Source organism: Chrysemys picta, chromosome 5, assembly GCF_011386835.1.
Source record: "Chrysemys picta bellii isolate R12L10 chromosome 5, ASM1138683v2, whole genome shotgun sequence".
Lineage (NCBI taxonomy): Eukaryota > Metazoa > Chordata > Testudines > Emydidae > Chrysemys > Chrysemys picta.
Window position 1 is genome coordinate 82,605,234 of NC_088795.1, and position 19,491 is coordinate 82,624,724.

General features: G+C 41.6%; 1 protein-coding gene across 50 annotated transcripts in view; it reads right to left on the reverse strand.

The window, feature by feature from the left end:
* Positions 1-19,491, reverse strand: part of SORBS2 (sorbin and SH3 domain containing 2) — a 291,973-nt gene that overhangs the window by 81,905 nt on the left and 190,577 nt on the right. For 21 of the 50 annotated variants that reach the window (XM_065597957.1, XM_042841983.2, XM_042841984.2 and 18 more), the window contains 2 exons: positions 8,998-9,474; positions 1,608-1,749 (listed from right to left, as the gene is read on the reverse strand). In XM_065597957.1, the coding sequence (XP_065454029.1) occupies positions 1,608-1,749; positions 8,998-9,474 (619 nt within the window). The remainder of the gene's footprint in view (positions 1-1,607; positions 1,750-8,997; positions 9,475-19,491) is intronic. The other 29 variants (XM_065597974.1, XM_065597968.1, XM_065597969.1 and 26 more) reach the window with 3 other exon arrangements.

Here is a 19,491-nt window from a genome sequence, read left to right on the forward strand (position 1 = left end):
TTTGCAACAGCAGGTACTGTACTATCCATGTTTCTGCTGCAAGATGGCTGAAATTAGGCATAAAGCTAGATTTTTGGCACTGCTGGTGGAGACTATGATTTCCCTCCAATGCAATAGGTGTTACAGTTTTTAATGTTTAACTAGAAGAACTGTGATATAACGCAACAAAGGCGACTGTGATGATTTGCAGTTCTGAGTGTAATGTGAACATTTTCTCTCCCTATTTATTGGAAAGAATTTGGATTTAACACAATCTTTTCAGTTATTTGGTCTGAAAGCCTGTAAATAATCCAGTACTACACATACCTGGTGAGATGCATCTGTGTGTGTCAAATGTCTGACTATCTGGGCTTTTTTTCAAATATACATGATAAATTTAGAAAACTTTTGAAATCCGATCTTATGCTCCTTGCAGGGCCCAATCTGCTGGCATCAAAGGGTTTTTGAGTGCACAAGGAATGTGAGATCTGGCCATTGTTTTGTAAGTCTCAGAAACTCAGAACCACCCTGAGATAATGCTCTTAAATATCATGTTCAAAACGGACCGGCTAGGGACAATGTCTGAAGCATAGTTAATAAAGACTCAGATCTCTAAATCAGAGATCAGGTGTTTTTAAGTGAACCTGTATTTTTGCCTGTGCAGATACATGTGCTCAATTTTTGCTCTTATCATTTGTACACAGATAATATACCATTTATACAATTCATAGATTTTAAGGTGAGAAGGGACAATTTTGGACATCTAATCTGACCTCCTGTGTAACACAGGAGCAAACTCATTATGCATATTCAAATGTTTTTGTGCATATAGATTCTGAATATGCAAATGTTGATGAGAAAACTGGAAAACCCACCTGATTGCACATACAAAGATTAATGGAGAGACATTATGTTTGGTCTTATATGTGCTTTTTTGAAAACAGAAATCATTTTAGACTATATTCCATGGGGCAGAGATCTTGTCCTTATATGTTTGTAAAGTGCGATCTAGTCTTATAAAAAGAACAGGAGTACTTGTGGCACCTTAGAGACTAACAAATTTATTTGAGCCTAAGCTTTCGTGGGCTACATCCCACTTCTTCGGATGCATTTCTTATGACCCTCTAAAGAATACATATGAAATTTTATTTGGCAACGCTTTAAGCTTTTAAAATCTCAGGACCTCACAACCTGTGAGGAGATGACTTCCACTGAAGATAGTGCAAATTGAGGGACCAGTAACTCAGCACCATGCAAAACTGGACCCTAATGCCTTAATGAGGATAAGGGACACCTACGAGGATTTTGATCCACATTCAGGAATATCTGAAAGTCATGCAGTTTTAATATATGATTTCACTCTCAATCTAACTAGTGGAATGATTGCAAGAGGCCATTCACATATGTATAAGAATCTTGCTTTAAAGTAATAAGACTGTAGTAAATCCAGTTTAGGAATGTTATTGTGTCTAACAATAAATTGTGTTGTTGCTTGTAATTTTCCCAAAGTACATGAATAGATAATACCTTTATTTATGTGGAATGCTCCATAACTGTTTGTAGTCCTTGCCCCACAAATCAGAACATGTTGCATGATGTATAAAGTAAACATTATGTGAAAGGCTTACCCATCTTCCTGCCATGCTGCATGATAATGTTTGAATTGAGTGAAGCTGGTGGAGAGTAAGCTGAAGAAGGGGAAAAAGGCCTTTGAAAGTGACTCATTGGACTGGCAGCAGTGCCAGAGTTCCCATTCACTGTTATCTGGGCCTGAGAGAAACAAAACAATATCCCATTAAAGTACACACAAAGTTCTCTGAATACCTTCGCAAATAAAGGGTGATGTAAGATCATCAACCACATGACAATACCCAGTTGTCAGGTACTTAGCCGCAACAGGGATCAGTATTCACTGAAATACAAAACACATCATAGGAGGTGTGCAATGTGCTCCGTATGAATCTCGGCCTCCCCCTTTGTCCTTATAAAGGTCTTGTATGAAGAATGCTGGAGTCATGGGAAGGGGACAGAAGGACCATGATCAAGGCAGCAGGATGAGCTGCATAAAAAATATCTGCATGGATCTGACATCAGTATAAAATGAAGGTGGCAGTGAAACTTACTCTCATCATGTAACAAAGGCTGCCTTAGGCCTTGGCTACACTCAGGACTTCCCAGCGCTGCCGCGGCAGCGCTGTGAAGCTTGAGTGTAGTCACACCACCAGCGCTGCGAGAGCTCTCTCGTAGCGCTGTAAGTACTCCACCTCTCTGAGGGGAATAGCTTGCAGTGCTGTGAGCGAGCGTGCAGTGCTGCAGGCTCTGATTACATTCGCGCTTTACAGCGCTGTACTTGCTGCGCTCAGGGGGGGCGTTTTCACACCCCTAAGCGCAGAAAGTTGCAGCGCTGTACAGCGCCAGTGTAGCCAAGGCCTTAGATCACTCACTTTAAAGGGACATCTCGTTCCACATACTTAGCTCCGGTTGACATTAATGGAACTGTGTGTGCAGATTGAAGGGGAAAGGACATAGTGAGATGAAACTTCTTTGAAAGGTGGCAACCAGCACATGGACAACTGTGAGATGCTTGAGTGTAATGCATATTATAGCAAAAAAAGGTGCATCAATGCATCTTGTAAACAAAAACTAAGAAAGCAGTACAATAAGGGAGTCTGTTGACATCACAAACCACTTGAGCTTTGCTCTCAGAGGGTTTCTCTAAAGCAATGTGTCCTATCCCCCCACCACCACATGGCTTTAGATCTCCACAGCTGGGCTGCCACACCACAGTTGGAGAGTTCTACAAAGATTATAGAGTGGAGAATCTGAGAAGATAAATCCATTTTTAATATCCAATCATTAATTTAATTTTAAAAAGATGGCAAGGCTGCAATTTTCTATGTCTCTTTCCCCATGCAATTATTTTTAAAACTCTAAACAAAATTATGAGCATCGAAAACCTCTTTCGTCTAGTTTTGTATAATAAAAGAGAACAATTGAAGAATGGATTCATGTTATACTTCTGTTGAAAGCTGTAGTTGTGAAATGTGAAGGTAAGGGTGTGAAGCAGAAAAGCAAGGAACAAGAAACCTCAGTTTTAAAAAGAATGTACATTATTGCTAGACTCTTTATAAATGAAATGTGGTTCACTCTCTCCTGTGCTATATAGAAGTGATAGGCTTCACTCCTGTAGTTTAAGAAATGGGTATTTTGGGAATGAGGTATTTTAGGCTTGTTTTTACATCTCACACATACCTCCTACTACCTCAATAGGAATTGCAGTTGTGTAAGAAAAAGAAGCTCCTAAGTATATGTCATCAGAACTCCTGAATGCATTCAGAGCATTACATTTTATGGATATCTTTTAGAGGTGAATTGAGTAGGTAGTTGAACTTAAGGTTGTGCCAATGTGTCCATTAGAGCTTGCCTGCTCAGATCTGTTCCTTTAGAAACGCAGGAACAAACATTTAAACAGATTTTTTTTTAAAAGATGCATTTATTTATTGTAAATATGTTTGCTTCTAAATTCTTTAAAAATAGTTACAATGAAATAACGCAAATAAAGGTCTGATTTTCAAAATATTAAAATCCTAGTGCACGTGTATGCATGCTTAATTTGAACTCACAACTGTCACATTTATTCACATGTCAGGTGTTTACACATGCAACCAGTAGGGTGTCTTCCCCTTTATTGTTAGTTGTCAGGCCCCAACTGGCTGAGATGACTATTACACATTCTAGTATCACATGCATGGCATTGTGTTTTAAAAAGAACCTGAATATGGTCACTGGGATATGGGCCTTTATCACTTTACAGAAATGCTATCTATCAAAAATGTCCACAGACCCAGCAAGTTGTAGCCCAACTCCTGATAGGACACCTGAGCAATATTATTTCACATTGGTGCTTCATGCCATTCACTGACTCTTGATAGGACTTCACATTCAGGCTAAGATCCTACACCTGAGCTTCTGAAGAGCTGTCTCACTCTATATAATCCTCCAAAAATACTTCTAGCCATAGGAACACAAGAGCTGGATGAGCCCAGGGAGACTATTTCAGGAGCTAGGGAAAGGTTGTTTTCAGCTGAGGCCCATTGGATGTGAGGCACTTTCTTTGTTCCTAAAACCAGAGTGAGCCCAATCTCTCCTCTTATAGAACTAAATGCAACTATGTCTTTGAGAAGACCTGCTCCCAACAGAGAGTATGCACACACACACGCCTACAAACACGTACACCATACACACTTCATAAGATTTTCTTCCTCTGGTTGGAGGAACAGAATTAACAGATCATTTGTGGACTGGAAAAAATTATTCCTTTACATTTCTCTATTAGACTCTTAGGTTCTACAGTGATGGGCACTTTACAAATGCCTGTGACAGACAGTGAGATAGGACAGATTGGACAGATGCCTCAATACTATTTGGTACTCAGATATTATGATGATAGGGGCCTTACCTAGCCAGACAGACATCAGGAATGACTGTACATGACAGACATAAAAATGTGACATTCTTGTTCCATTGTTACCAAGGAAGGTGGTTGACTTGCTGACATGAAACATCAAATCAGCAAGGCTCCTGGTGTTGTAGAAGCTCTCTGGAAGCCTCTGTGGCATCAACACCACATATCAACTTGGATAAGATGTGTATCTATCAAACAGCACTGGCTTCTGTCCTTTTGTATGGCTCTGAAACCTAGGCCACTGCAGAGATGCAAATGGGCCAGCTGGACATTTTCAACATGAAACAGCAATGATGTATTGAAGACATATGGTGGTTTCATCACATTATGAATGAGGATGTCAGGCTTTGGATCAACCAGCTTCCAATGTCTTCCGGAGCGACTCAATGCCAGCTCAGGTAGCTTGGGCATCTGTTCCATATGTTGGAGTTCATACCAGCCCGCCAGCTTTATGCATTTGATCCAGCAAAAGATGGATGGAGAGGACATGGCATATGCTGGAGGGATGGCATGGCTTCCATCCTTGCCCGCCTCAGCCTTAATATAGAGTGGGCTGCAACACTGGCAGGAGACCAGCCTTACTGGAAACAGGTGATCTGAAGTATACACTCCAAGAGCAGGTGAATGAATGAATAAATTATTGTTCTTTAGTGGTAGAAATCTTACAAGATATTAATATTTGCTTATAGCCCTCAGCTAGAACTACTTGTTAGTGATTAACAGAATTTTCCTTTGAGCAAATACAATGTGAACACTACCATTGCTATTGGGCTTCAGCATCTGATGTATCTTATATCCATGAGAGGGCTTGTTTTTTAAAAGCTAGCTCTGAGAAGTTGCCAGTCAACAGTGCCCAGCCCTCAGAAACACTGAGTAACCAATGATGCCTTTTCTGATATGATGCTTGTATTTTAGGGCCCAGTCCTGAGTGGTGTTGTGTGCCTTCATCTCTCATTTAAATCAAAATTTGTGTATGCTGTCTGGTAAATTTTAGATTTTGTTCTCATATGTATTTTTTTTAGAAGGGTGAAAAAGGCAGATAAAACAACCAATTTGTCACCAAAATACAGAGGTAGCTGGGGCCTGCTAGAATCCCATAATCCAAATTTATCTCAAAATTATGCCTTTTCTCACTCTCGCCCAGTTCACTCTTTGCTCCATTCCACTACACTTGAGCTCTCCTTGTGGAAGAGCTTTCTACTTCTGTTGACTGGGAGCCAAACTACCTAGGTGCAGGAACCTCCCAACCAGGTGACAGGGAGAAGGCTGATCTTCTCTTCACACACACACACCCCCACTCCCCCTGAGCTAGGCACCTGCATTAACTCTTAAGTTCAGTAGGAGCAGCTGCCTTCAATTCCCACTCAGAACAGCTGAGATGGAGCCAGGTGGGACAGGAGCTACCTGCTGATTCTTAGAGGCAGCCAGCAAAAGGAGAGAAGACTTGATTACAGAGGTCTGAGCAGCTGACGAGGTGGTGTGCGGCAGTGCTACAGCCAACCCCAGCATCCAGGACATTGGCTAGGACTGAAAATACTCAGGATCAATTCCCCAAACCTGGGATAGGCTTAGCTAAACTGGGTTTTTAGCAGCTACGGTAAGATATAACAACTCTCACACATGTCACTAACGATTTCTTGTGTTTTCATATTTTAAAACTACACAAACAAAAAAGATTCTGTGAAAAGAACTTTAAAGAGAAATCTTTATAATAGGATTAAACTTGAGAGCAAATTTGCAAAGCCGTTTACTTTGCCAGTTATGCTCTGTATTTTTTACTACAATTCCAAATACGTGCACTTGAATAAGACCTTTGCTTTATAACTCGTCTCTTGCCTCAGGTTTTCACAAAGACCTAAATCAGTGGCTAAGGCAATAGTTCTAATTTAGCATTGTGTTTGCTGCAAGTTTATGTAGTTAGAGAAGACAGACTGGAGGTGAGAGATGGTCCATATTTAAATAAAATTATCTTTGAAAATGATTAACAAAATAGGCAAAGAATAGTTATTAATAAAGCAAGAAATTCTCTAGTTATAAATATATGGTCATCATTAAATAGCCAGGTTTCCAGTCATTGTCAATAGGAACTACTCTCTGGTGTCTGAGGTACTATAGTTTTTCACTGTACACCTCTACCCTGATATAACGCTGTCCTCGGGAGCCAAAAAAATCTTACCGTGTTATAGGTGAAACCGCATTATATCGAACTTGCTTTGATCTGCCGGAGTGCACAGCCCCGCCCCCCGGAGCACTGCTTTACCGCGTTATATCCGAATTCGTGTTATATCGGGTCATGTTATTTTGGGGTAGAGGTGTACTTTGACTAGCAAATAACTGCGTGGTATCTGCTGGCTGATATGGACTTTAAAACATTGACCACTTTAGACTTACTGAGTGGAGAAACAGGTTCAAGTAAGATATACAGTGGTCACTATTAATGTCTGCTTTGCCAACAGTAGCTATACAGTGGTGTTTGAGATACCACAGCTTTTCACTACATGTAGAGGTAATAACTGTGCATTCTCAGAGACCATTTTGTGGTAATGTTGAGTAAATGCTGAACATACTGGGACTGGACACAGCAGCTGTCAGAGAGCTACAAAACTTCTTGTAAACTGTTGGATGGTGTAAGACCATCCAGTCCCTACTGTTCCTCCAGTGATCATCTCCTCCATGAAAGAAAAGCAGTCACCCTTGAGCAGATTAGTGTCCCCACCTTGGAGGATGGAGTCATTGCCAGAACACCCATGCCTGCCGCCAATCTTCCAATCAACTTCCCAGCTCCTGGAAACATTTGCAGTCATCTAACCCTCTTCAATAGGTGGAGAAAAGGGGAGGAGGAAAGGTTGGTAACAGAAGTAGTGGCTCCTTGTCATCTCAGTAGTGGCTCCTTGCAGCAGCCCGCTCTCCATGTGGGGCTCCCAGACTGGTTCTTCTTTATGTCCTTCAGAGGGAGGCTCCTTCTTCCCCTTTCCCCATTAGGGATGAGTAATTTTTGTTGGCAGTTAAAGGGACAGATGGCACTGAAAAGATGTCTATCCATCTGGCCTCATGCTAACAAGGATGACTTTGGCTAAGGGTGGAAGTGGCTGCCAGATCACAGATCTCCATGAGGGGAGATTGGCCAAAAAAGAAGAGGTGGTAGGACTAGCAAAAAAACAGATCATGATCTTTTTAACATACCAAAAATATTGTTCAAAAAGAACAAATAGTTGTTTGCACACAGATAATGTAGGCACCTGACAGTCTCCTGAGTTGGTTGGTTAAAGCCTGTGTTGATGCTGTTTTATCTGTGTATTGTCTAATCTTTGCTTACAACTAGGAGGCAGTACACAGATTTGTAGTTCCAATGCCTTGAAATTTTTTTGTTTCATGGGTGGGAATTACTGGTTTTACTTGACATGCCCATAATTTTGTCACATAATATAAAAAGCATTCAGCACAGTGAACCCCTACTCTTCAAAGTAATTATTTGCAACTTTGGAGTAAAACCATTCTTAAAAAGACATATTTTAGTTTTAAAGTTACATTTATAGTAAGTTAAAATTTGCTGTTGTTACTACATGTAAATGATAAAACACAAAATCTTTGGTCAAAGTTATAAATATGGCAACGTTATGATGCAGTAGAGCTCTGGTCATCAGAGAACCCCCACAAAGAATATTTATAGTTTTGTAATTCAGTGATCTGTTATTTAATTGAAATATGGGACCAATTCTGACTCACCTTAATCATAAATGCAGTTCCCTTGAAGTAAACAGAAGTACTCACATGGGTAAAGTGAGCAGAATTTGACCCATATTCTATACCTTTTAATCTATACATATATAAATATACATATACTATACATTATATATAAACACATATGTATTTAGACTTGGTTATTTTCCTTGAGTTACCCAGAGAAAGTGCAGCCCTGAAAAAATAACAGAATTCCTAGGATCCAAATCTAAGATTATTTATACAGTTCATTCCTGTAAAACAACTGTGCTTAAGAAAGGGAACTGTTAGTTAGAGGAGATAAAACAGAAACAGCTTCATGCAGTCAGTGGTCATGGCTAGCGGAAAACAAGGTTGTGTTAAGTATTCTCATCAACCCCATTAATATGAATCTATGAGGTATATTAGTGCCTGACATATGTACCTCAATGATAGCAGAAAGCTGGTTTTCAGCCTCTCTCAAAATTCAACCTATGCATTCTTTTTGTATGGCAACTAATTAAATATTTTAAAGTAGATCAGCTTAAATTCCTCAGTCTGCTTTTCTTTAACATATTTGGACTGAGTGATAAGAGTGAAACTGGCCATTAGTTGTAAACAAACTGTTCACTATATCTTAGTTGAAATTAGAGTTGCACAACACATTGCACAATTTTGAGTAGCTTTACGGAATTTGTTATTATTGTAGTAAAACATATTACCAGACTGTGCAGAACCTGAACAAACAACTGACACCATGCTCATTTGAGTAATGGGATAACAGACAAGAATTAGTTCTTTTCCCCTTTGGCAACCTGTTTGAACAAACTGGAGGAAAAAGGAAGGATAATTACATGAGAAGTGGCAGCAGTGGTGGTTAAGGTGGTGCCATCTGACACAGCAGACATCTGGCTCAAGGTTGGGGAAGGTGTTTCAGAACAGTCAGTAGTATCATAGTTACAAGTCTGCAGCTCATCTAGAATGGCTGTGGAGGACTCACTCACTGTGCGAGAGGAGTACTCACTCATGGCAGAGTCTGTGATTACAGAGGCTGTTTCATTCCTGTGGATAGTATTTTCAGGAGCTAGGAAAGGGTATTTATATGAAAAATGTGAGAGGGCCAGGGTTTTATAAAAGCGTGAAGGCAAAAAATCATCAAGCGTTGGCAAAATAAATGATGCTAGGTGGGTGCCACTGTCTGGTGAGAAAGAGGTTCTGTTAACTGGTACCACGGAAGGAGGAGGCAGTGAAGAAACTTCTGTTGCTGTTTGTCTGTGTGTCTGTGAAGCATTTACCTCCATCACATTGGCAGTTATTTTCTGGTTTCCAAGCTGAGTTATGAGAAAAAAATAAGAAAAGAAAACATATTACCAAATTAATAAAAACTTTCCCTTTGCCTTTTGCTGTGTGTAGACAAGCTGCAAAACACATGCTTTTAGCTGTCCTAGGAAGTTCACATTCACATGGATTAGGAAATAAATCAACCATACTCTATATTAAAGAAGGAAAACATGAAGGAAATGAACCTGTCAAGTATTATTGGAAGCAAAGCCAGTAACCAAAGTGCACTAGGATGAATATTCATAATGTGTTCCATGTTTTGAGTTGAGATTTGAATAGGGTCACACTTATATACATTGGAGAGTGTTGCTGTTAATTCATCAGCTTGTTTGATTATCACAAAATACATCTTTCCTACTCTGCAAATAATAAAGGTTTCCATCAGATCTTTTTGAAACAGGATATAATATGGATTAAAAGTGGATAGAATTAATTCAAACACTAATATCAAACATTCACATTAGTTGTGAGAAATGGATTGTGGAGTTTTTGCTTCTTGGAACCCATTCCTTTTTTTTTTCACTGCCTCACTGACAAAAATAAATTTTGATAGTCCTTGAATATCAACCCTGGAGGCACCCTGCAAAACCTACCAGAGCACCACATGTATAAAGGAAAAGAGCCCAGTTGTTACGATTATCTAGTTTAAATGTGAGATGAAGCAGGAGGGATGGTGAAAGACAGTTGGATAGGGAAGGTTTAATATCAAAACAAATATATTGCTTGGTTGGCTTCAAAATTATAATGGTGGTGTTCTTAAGAAAACAAGGGAATACCTTTAAATGACAGTGCTTCTGAAAATTTGCCACACACTTGATGAGCTTTGTTTTCTGACAATTGGTAACAGAAACAACATATTGGGCTTGAACTAGTCCAGAAACTCACTTTTTGTACCAGTTTCTCCCCTCTCAATTAAAGGTGCATGAAAATCATACTGGTAACAACCCCTTGTTAAGCAGGCATACAATACCTCTCCAGGCTGTCTGCCAACCACACGTTTTCTATAAATTAGTGACATATTATATGTCAAACTGAAACATTTTAAAAAAATGCTGCTTTTTTCAGCACTAATGATTTCATTTCTCAGAGGGCTAAGGAGCTGCTGAATCACTCTAGAGAAGAGATGCTAAGGATATCCAAACGATATAAATTTTAGGACAATATTATACCATACACTGATTACCATTAAAAATAATCAACAGTTGCCACACTGTTGTCAGAGATACCACAGTTATTTCCTATTTACAGGAATCTGTAACTCTCATCTTTTGAAAATGTTTTAATCAGGCAGATTTTCCTGAGCATTTGAATGGCCTTTTAATCCAGTCTGAAAATATCATTTAAAGCCTTTCTAGCATACTTGGTACAAAACCCAGATTGTGCTGCTTATGAGAGTTCATTAAATGTCCAGTTTTAAAAGAGGAAGTTACTCACTTTGTACAGTAACAATAGTTCTTCAAGAGATGTGTCCCTACGGGTGCTCCACTGTAGATATATCTGTGCCCCTGCACCTCTCACTGGAGAATTTTGGTAGCAGCGTCCGTTCGGCCCGCACACGCACCCTCCCTCCTTCGTGGTCTGCCCTGAGGCTCACTAGTGCTGTGCGGGCAAACCGCCCTCAGTTCCTTCTCCACCGCAGAGTGCCTTGTCAAGAACTCCAAAGTAGAGGGGAGGAGGACGGTTTGTGGAGCACCCATAGAGACACACATCTCGAAGAACCATCATTACTGCACAAAGTGAGTAACTTCTTCTTTGAGTAGTAGTATCCCTTTGGTTGCTTTACTGTTAGTCACTCCACAGCAGTAGCCTCCCTGGAGGGCTGGGGCTTCGGAGTGGAGTCTGTTATTGACAATAGTATTGTGGAGCAGAAATTGGCATCAGAGGCAGAGTCTCAAGTAATTGCATAGTGTTCTGCGAAAGTTTGGACAGTGGCCCAAGTTGCTGCCCTGCAGATTTCTGAGATGGGGACATCGTTAACAAATATGACTGGAGGTAGAAATGGATCTCAGAGTGCATGCAGATTACTGATGGGGGCAGTAGGTTACACTCATGGTAACTGATATTAATGCAACTGGAGACTCATTTGGAGAGTCTTTGAGCTAATATTGTGGAGCCTTTGGATTTTTCTGAGAACGAAAGGAAGAGTTTAGGGGACTTGCTAAAGTCCTTAGTCCTGTCCAAATAGAATGCTAGGGTTCTCCTAACGTCAAGCATGTGAAGAATTGCCTCCCTGTTGTCCCAATGTGGTTTTGGGAAAAAGGTAGGGAGGTGAATGAGTTGGTTCATATGGAAGGATAAGGTTATCTTGGGGAAGAATTTCGGTTTTGGTCTCAGGGTGACTTTGTCTTTAAAAAAAGGCCATGAACGGTGGGTGTGCCATCAGTGCCGCTAGGACTAGAGGAGACCTCAAGAGGTCATCTAGTCCAGTCCCTTGATCTCCTGGCAGGATTAATTATTATCTAGACCACCTCTGACAGGTGTTTGTCTAACCTGCCCTTAAAAATCTTCAATGATGGAGCTTCCACAACCTACCTAGACAATTTGTTCCAGTGTTTAACCACCCTGACAGTTAGGAATTTTTTCCTAATGTCCAACCTAAACCACCTTTGCTGCAATTTAAGCCCATTGCTTCTTGTCTATTCATCATACAGAGGTAATAGCCATTAGAAATGCTGTCTTCATGGACAGGTGTGGAAGGGAGCAAGTGACCACAGGTTCAAAGGATGGTCTAGTTAAGGTTCTTAGAACCAGACTGAGGTCCCACGTTGGTGTGGGTGGTCTAATGTGTGGGAAGAGGTTTAACATTCTCTTAATGAATCTGTTGTTGGATGGGCAAACACTGAGCATCTGTCCACCTGATAGTGGAAGGCTGTTAAGGCTGCTAGATGTACTTTAAGTGAGGTAAGAGACACCAGTCCTTCTGAGGTCTAGAATAGTGTCTAGGATCAAAGGAAGGAAGGAAGATGTCAGAGCCACTGGTTTGGAATTGCACCAATTTTGGAATTTTCACTTCTGCAGGCAAGTACAACAAAGCAATTTCCTACTGTGCAGTAACACCTCTTTCACCTCCTTGGAGCATTTGCTCTCTAAGTGCTGGAACCATGAAGAAGCCAAACCTGGAACCAGAGGTTGGGATAGGTTGTAGGTAGGTTGGGGTGAAGGATCCATCCGTCATTTTGGTAGAGCAGGTGAGGAATGGGTCGAAGAGGAATTGGAGGACATACTGCCAGATGTGCAAGGTATGGGTACCATAAGGTGTGGGTACCACACTTGTCTTGGCCAGGAGGGAGCAATCAGTCTGTCTTTTGCTCTCTCTTGCTGTATCTTTAATAGGACCTTTGATATCAGAGGGAATGGAGGAAAGGTATAGAGCATCTCCCTGCCCCATGGAAAGATGAAAGCTTCCCCTAGAAACTGTTTCCTCAGTCCAGCTCTGGAACAGTAGTGGAGACGTTTCTTGTTCTGGTAAGTAGCAAACAGGTCTATTGTCAAGGTTCCCCATAGGTTGATCGCTATGAAGCGCTGCTGGGTTCAACTCCCATTTCTGGTCATAAGAGAAATTCTGATTCAGACTGTCTGCGGTCACATTTTGTATCCCTGGCAGGTAAGTGGCTGAAATGAGCACATTGTGGCAGATGCACCAATTCCAAAGTTTCAGTGCTTCCATGCAAAGGGAGCAGGATCTGGCACCTTGGTTGGTGATTTATGTAAAACATGCATGCTATATTGTCTCATGACTTTCGTGTGAGTATCTCTGATGAGAGGGAGAAACTGTGCACAGACATTTCTGACAGTTCTTAGTTCCTAAAGATTGATATGGAGGACTGATTCTGTGTGGTACCACTTGCCCTGGACTGTGCGGTTGTTTAGGTGGGCTCCTCAGCCTATAAATGAGGCATAAGTTGTTAGAATCAGTGATGGTGGGGGATGCCTGTACAGATGTTGGATGGTTCTTTCCACCAATCCAGGGAGTGTTTGACTCTGGAGGGCATCAACAGTGGCTTGTTCAGCCCATCCTTGTTTAGAAAGTAGACAGATCTGAGCCATATATGTAAAATCTCATATACAATCGGGTGTGTGGGGTCACAAATGTGCATGCCACCATGTGCCCGAGAAGCTGGAGACAATTCCTGGCTGGTGGTTGTGGGCTGGCCTGGATTGTCTCTCTTGACTTGTCAGGGTGTTGAATCTGTACAGTGGGAGGAACACTCATGCTTGTACTGCGTTGAATTCGGCCCCAATATATTCCAGATGCTGTATTGGCATCAAAGTTGATTTCTAGGTGTTGAGCTGCAGACCCAGTTGAGCAAATATATGCATGGTCCTCTGGATAGCTCGCAGGGCATCTTTGAAAGAACAAGCCATGAGAAGGCAGTCGTCCAGATATGGGGAAAGGATAATCCCTAATGTTCATAGATGCGCCGCTATGATGGAGAGGACCTTGGCGAATACTGTGGGTGTGGAAGAGAGGCTGAATGGGAGCACTCTGTACTGATAATGGTCCTGCCCAAAGGTAAATCGGAGGAACCTTCTGTGGGACGGTCAAATTGAAATGTGGAAGTAGGCATCTTGTAGGTTGAGGGCTTGCTCCAGAGATGGCAAAATGGCTGTGAGTGTGACCACCTTGAACATTTGCGTCTTCACATATCCGTTTAGTGCCCTTAAATCTAGTCTGGGTCTCCAACCTCCATTTCTCTTGGGGACCATGAAATATCTGGAATAAAAACCCTTGCCTCTGAGGTGAGTAGTGACTGGTTCCATAGCCCCTAGGCATAACAGGTGATCTATTTCCTGCCATAATAGTCTCTCATGAGAAGGGTCCCTGAAGGAGGAGGGGAGGGAAGGTCGGGAGGACAGAGAGATGTAAAGTGAATGGAATAGCCCTTGAAGATATTCTCCAAGAACCATATGTTGAAGGTGATGTTTTTCCCAACTCCTGTGGAAGAGTGTCAGGCGACTTCCAAAGGGCTGTAGAAGGTCCGTATGTAGCAGCTGTTGTTGCTCAGGGCCTCGACCAAAGCATCAAAACTGATGTTTTGAAGAGGATGGTTGAGATGCTGAGGATTGGGAAGTTGACAATTTCTGTTTTTGCATCATGGGTCTTTTACGCTGTGGCTCATAATACCACCGTGATAGGGGAAACCGGGGTGGTTACCATCTGTGAGGTTGTTGTGAACTAAATTTCCTTTTCTGTCCTGATTTGTAGATTCCTAGAGAGCATAGTATGGCTCCAGAATCCTTTAAAGTGTGGAGTGATGCGTTCGTCTTACCCATGAAGAGTTTAGGACCTTCACACGGGAGGTCCTCAACCGTCACCTGCACTTCCTTTGTCAATCCTGAGAGATGTAACCAGGATGCCTGTCTCATGATCACCACTGTCGAAACTGAGCAGTCTGCTGTGCCTGCGGCATTCAGTGTGGTTTGTAGCACTGTTCTTGCTACCAACTGGCCCTCTTGGATAATGGCTTGCAATTGCTTTTTTTGTATATCTGGCAAGTGGTCAATTAAGACATTGAGTTTGCTACATTTCATATTGGCATATTTGGCCATTAGAGCTTGGTAGTTTGACAAACTGAACTGTAAAGTCGCAGACAAGTATGCCTTTCTCCCAGACAGGTCAAGCCTTTTCCAATCTCCTATCATAGGGGGTCGATTTGGTTTGATGGTGTTTTCTCACGTGTTAACAGCATTCACTATGCTAGAGTTAGGTGGAGAGTGTGTGAAGAGAAAGTCTGCCTTCTTCACAGGCACTTTTTATTAACCCTTTTACATGTTGGTGGAATAGAAGCTGGTGTCTGCCAGATAACCTTGGCAGGGTCTAAAAGTGCTTTATTGATTAGGAGGACAATTCTCAAAGGAGGAAATGGTGTGTATTATGTCCAGCAATTTATGGTGGGAATCTTTCACCTCCTTCAGGAGAATTTGCAGAGCATCAGCCACCCTCTTAGTGAGATTTTGGAAATGCCTGAAATCATCAGCTAGGGATGGAGGAGGTAGCATCACCACGACATCCAGTGAGGAGGAGATGTTAGTCAGTGGAGTGATTTCCACCTCTGGTCTGGCCTCCTGCTCCTTGAAAGTGTCTTCCTGGGGCTCTGGATACAGAGGCCATAGGAGAATGTCTGGTGGGCTCCCTGTGGGAGACACTAGAAGAGTGAGAAGTATGGGGCCTATAGGCTGCTCACTGATCCCAGTATGGCCACTGGTGAAGGGCATGGGTGTGGCACCCATGGATGACCATACTGGGAAGACTGGGGATCGGAGCATAGGTGTAGCTGAGGAGGTCCCAGATGCCATAATGGCAGGTTGTGATGTAACACCAGAGAGAAACTGTCATCCTGGTCACTGTCTGACTCCCCGCTGGAATAGGGTGGGGCTGACAGTGTCGCTGGAGGTGAGCTCCCTGCTGCTGATGGTGATGCTGGGGAATGAGACATGCTTGGTACTGGAGCTCCGGTACTGAGTAGCAGGGATTCTAGTTCCTCTGTGATCATAACGTCCCTAGAGAAGCAGGAAATCCTGCAGTCCCTAGAGAAGCAGGAACTCCTGCAGTACCGCTGTTGCGCTTGGTGCTGTTAGTGATTGCCGGTGCTAACTCATTAGCACTGATCTTTTTTTATGGGAGGCATGTTCCAACAAGGGCTGCTTTGAAGCACTCAGTGCCAAGGATGTTTTTGTGGGTGCTGATTTAGTAGAGTTGGTACCGTCTCTATTCTTGTCTCTGGCAGGCGGTGATGCTGCTTCAGAGCCTTTGCACCTCAGGTCTTTAGGCACTGTGGCAGAGCTCGCACCCGGGGGTCTCTGTTTCTTTAGGGTCCTGAGCCCCAGAGCCATCGGTGCTGCAGTGACCCAACATGCCAGGGATCTCCTCTGGCTAGTTGGGAGCTCTGTTTGGGGACTTGCAGCCCTTTTCCTGGATGCTCTGCGGGGGGAGTCAGCTGACTTTCTCTGCAGTTCTCCCTCTCTGGAGGTTGATGGGTCTGGGGACGAGTCTTCTCCAGGATGCAGATCAGAACCAGGGTCAGATGCCCATTTAAGAGCACCCTCCCTGAGGAGTTTCAGCTTTAGCACCCAGCTGTCCAGGGATCTATCTTTCAGCTGTTGGCAGAAGTGCACTTCTGTGGGATGTGTCCCTCTCTGAGGCACTGGATGCAGCGAGAGTGTCCGTCCATCACAGGAGTTGCCTCCCTGCAGAAGATGCTCCTTTTAAAACCAGGAGAACCGGGCATGCCCCTAGGGGGGCAATCCCACAACAAAGGTGGGAAAATGGGTCAAAAGATTTTTTTTTTTTTTGAATTGAAGAACAGAAACTTTAAAGCTACTGCAACAAAGAATGGAAACACTAAAAGAGCTATAAACTAACACTATCCAAATATAAAGTAAGTGAGTAAACTGGACTGATATTCGCTCCGTCTCAGGCCAAGGGCAGTTGAGAAGGAACTGAGGGTGGATCGCCTATGCAGTGCTAGATAGCCTCGAGGCAGACCACGAGGGAGGGAGGGCACATATGCGGGCCGAAAAGACATTGCTACCAAAATTCTCCGATTAAAAATGCAGGGGCACCGATACACCTACAGTGAAGCACCCATAGGGACACTACTTGAAGAAGAACCCTTATTCCCCCTGGGAAGAACTTACACGAGCAGTCCCACTAAAGTAAATAGAACCACTCCTATGAGTGAAGGTTACAGAACAGATTCCTTAACAGGTTAATAGAATTTACTTGTTCCAAATGAAAAAATCATTTGGCATTATTGGATTAATGGTACATACAAAGCTAAGGAGTTATGATAGTGGAGCACTGCATCATATTAAGTTCAGAATCCTAGCTTATTCTGAGCGGTATTTCAGGGCTACACTCTAAAATGAAATCAAAATTCTTTCTAAAATAGAAAGTTTCCTATATAGAAAGTCCATGGCTTGCTGAGTGACTGTAAAGAGAAACTTGATTTTTAGAAATGATTCATTGATAAATCAAACTGTCTCTCAAAAAAAAAGGACAGCCAAAAGAATAGCTAGGGCAATTGTGAAGATTAATCGATATTAACACCCTATCCCAATAAAAACATTCACAGGCAAACCTAAGCAATATGTTACATAGCAGAAAAATTTCAGGTGTTTAAGATATATAATGGTTTCATTAATCTGTTTACATAACCTTCTCAATACACTGTTGGATACACAGGTAATAATGGAAAGACAGATCTATCATTAGTGCTGATGAATATCAGGCAGGTCAATTCAATACCCTTCAGAAAATTTAGATAGAAGAAATAATAAATCTTAAGGCCCTGAAAATAGGGAACCCTAAGGTCCATGAGATTAGGTGTTCTCTAAGCAGCCAAAGCAGAAGAAATGGTTAAATGTCTTTGTGAGCTAAAAGGTCTACATTACCGTATAGGAGATAAAGGCAACTTGGGTACTAATCAATCTAGTGAGTCTTCTGACTCTTAGCTGGGATCACTACAAGCATGCCTGAGAAAAGGAGAGGTCATAGGTGGACAACACAGGGAAAGACATTCAGGGTGCATCCAGAAAGAAGATGAAATCGGACCCAAAGAGTTAAATTGTCTGACAAATAATCATAGATTTCATGAAACAAAAATGTAAATATGACTGTGCTATCAAGAACATAATGGTGTCAATCTAGCACTATTGGGTGCAGAAGGAGTCTTTGAATTCTAAGCACTGCTCTTTAGTGAATGCTCCCATTGTGAAATTTCTCAACTCTGTGAATGAAAACATTAATGTTCTGATCAGTACTAGAGTTCATGTAGTAGGGATAGCCATTACCCTTCCTTTTAAAATGTGTCTCAGCTGATATAAAAAACTATTATTTTTGAAGATGGACCAAAGAATTTCTAAAAGTCAGGAATACCCTCAACACAGAGTGTTGGTAAACTGTAAGTATTCTAACTACCCAGATTACTACCTACCCAGAGCACATGGTCATCTTTTTCTGATCCTTCATAGCTTGTGGACACACTCCCAAAAGTACTATGTTGAAGACAATACTTCAGGAAATTTGTAAATACTGATTTATTGATTTGGACTATGGATCCGGCCCATTATGGCCATATCCAAGAAGTACAAGAAGAAGTTCAGTTGGGTCTATCAATGGGCAGGTATTTTGAATATGTAAGTTATAGATGTTGAAAAACCGTGTGTGAGCAGAACGAGATATCAGGGGTTGTGGCGCTACTACTGATCTTCACACTACTGTTACTTGTGAAAGAAAAAGAAATGTCAACATTCTCCTCCCCCTTCCCATTAAAAGTCCCAAATAAAGTGTTTTTTACGTTTGTTTTCATGTGTTCACTCTAAATGGCTACAGCAGATTACCTCTATAAGAGTAATAGATAGCAAAATGTCAGGCATGAAATCTATAGCATTTCTATAATTAATATAAAATAGGCAGATGACAACTACAGTATACTCTTTGAAAACAGTCACCTGGTATTTCAGAATGAGGTTTTGTGAATGGTGCAAGTTTAATAATGACACCAAATTGCTGGCCTTGCTTCAACAGTCAAGACATAAATGAGAAGACTCAAAGATAAGTAAATGAACTCATTCTGTTAATATGTAGAACAGGATAGTACACAACAATCAAGTTACACCCCTACTCTTACAAATGGGTAAAAATACCTCTTAATTTTTAATTGTTAAAAGCTGAGGCCAAAATTTCCAAACTTGACTGCTGAAAGATAGGCTCCTAAATCCATATTTAAACACCTAAACTAAATGAGAATTGTGTGTGCTAAGCACCTCTGAAAATCAAGTCAGTTATTTAGAGATCTAAATATGATTTTAGGCATCCAATTTTGAAAACTTTGGAGAGACATTACATTTGAATGATTTTTGCAGAATTGTTGGTAAACATCAAGGTAAGTGTTGCCATCTGCAGTTAAATGCATCTTAAAGCAAAATCTGATTGGCGGTTTAATTGTAATAAAACAGTTATTTTAATCTACTTTACTGAAATCGGAATTCTTAAAAATTACTGA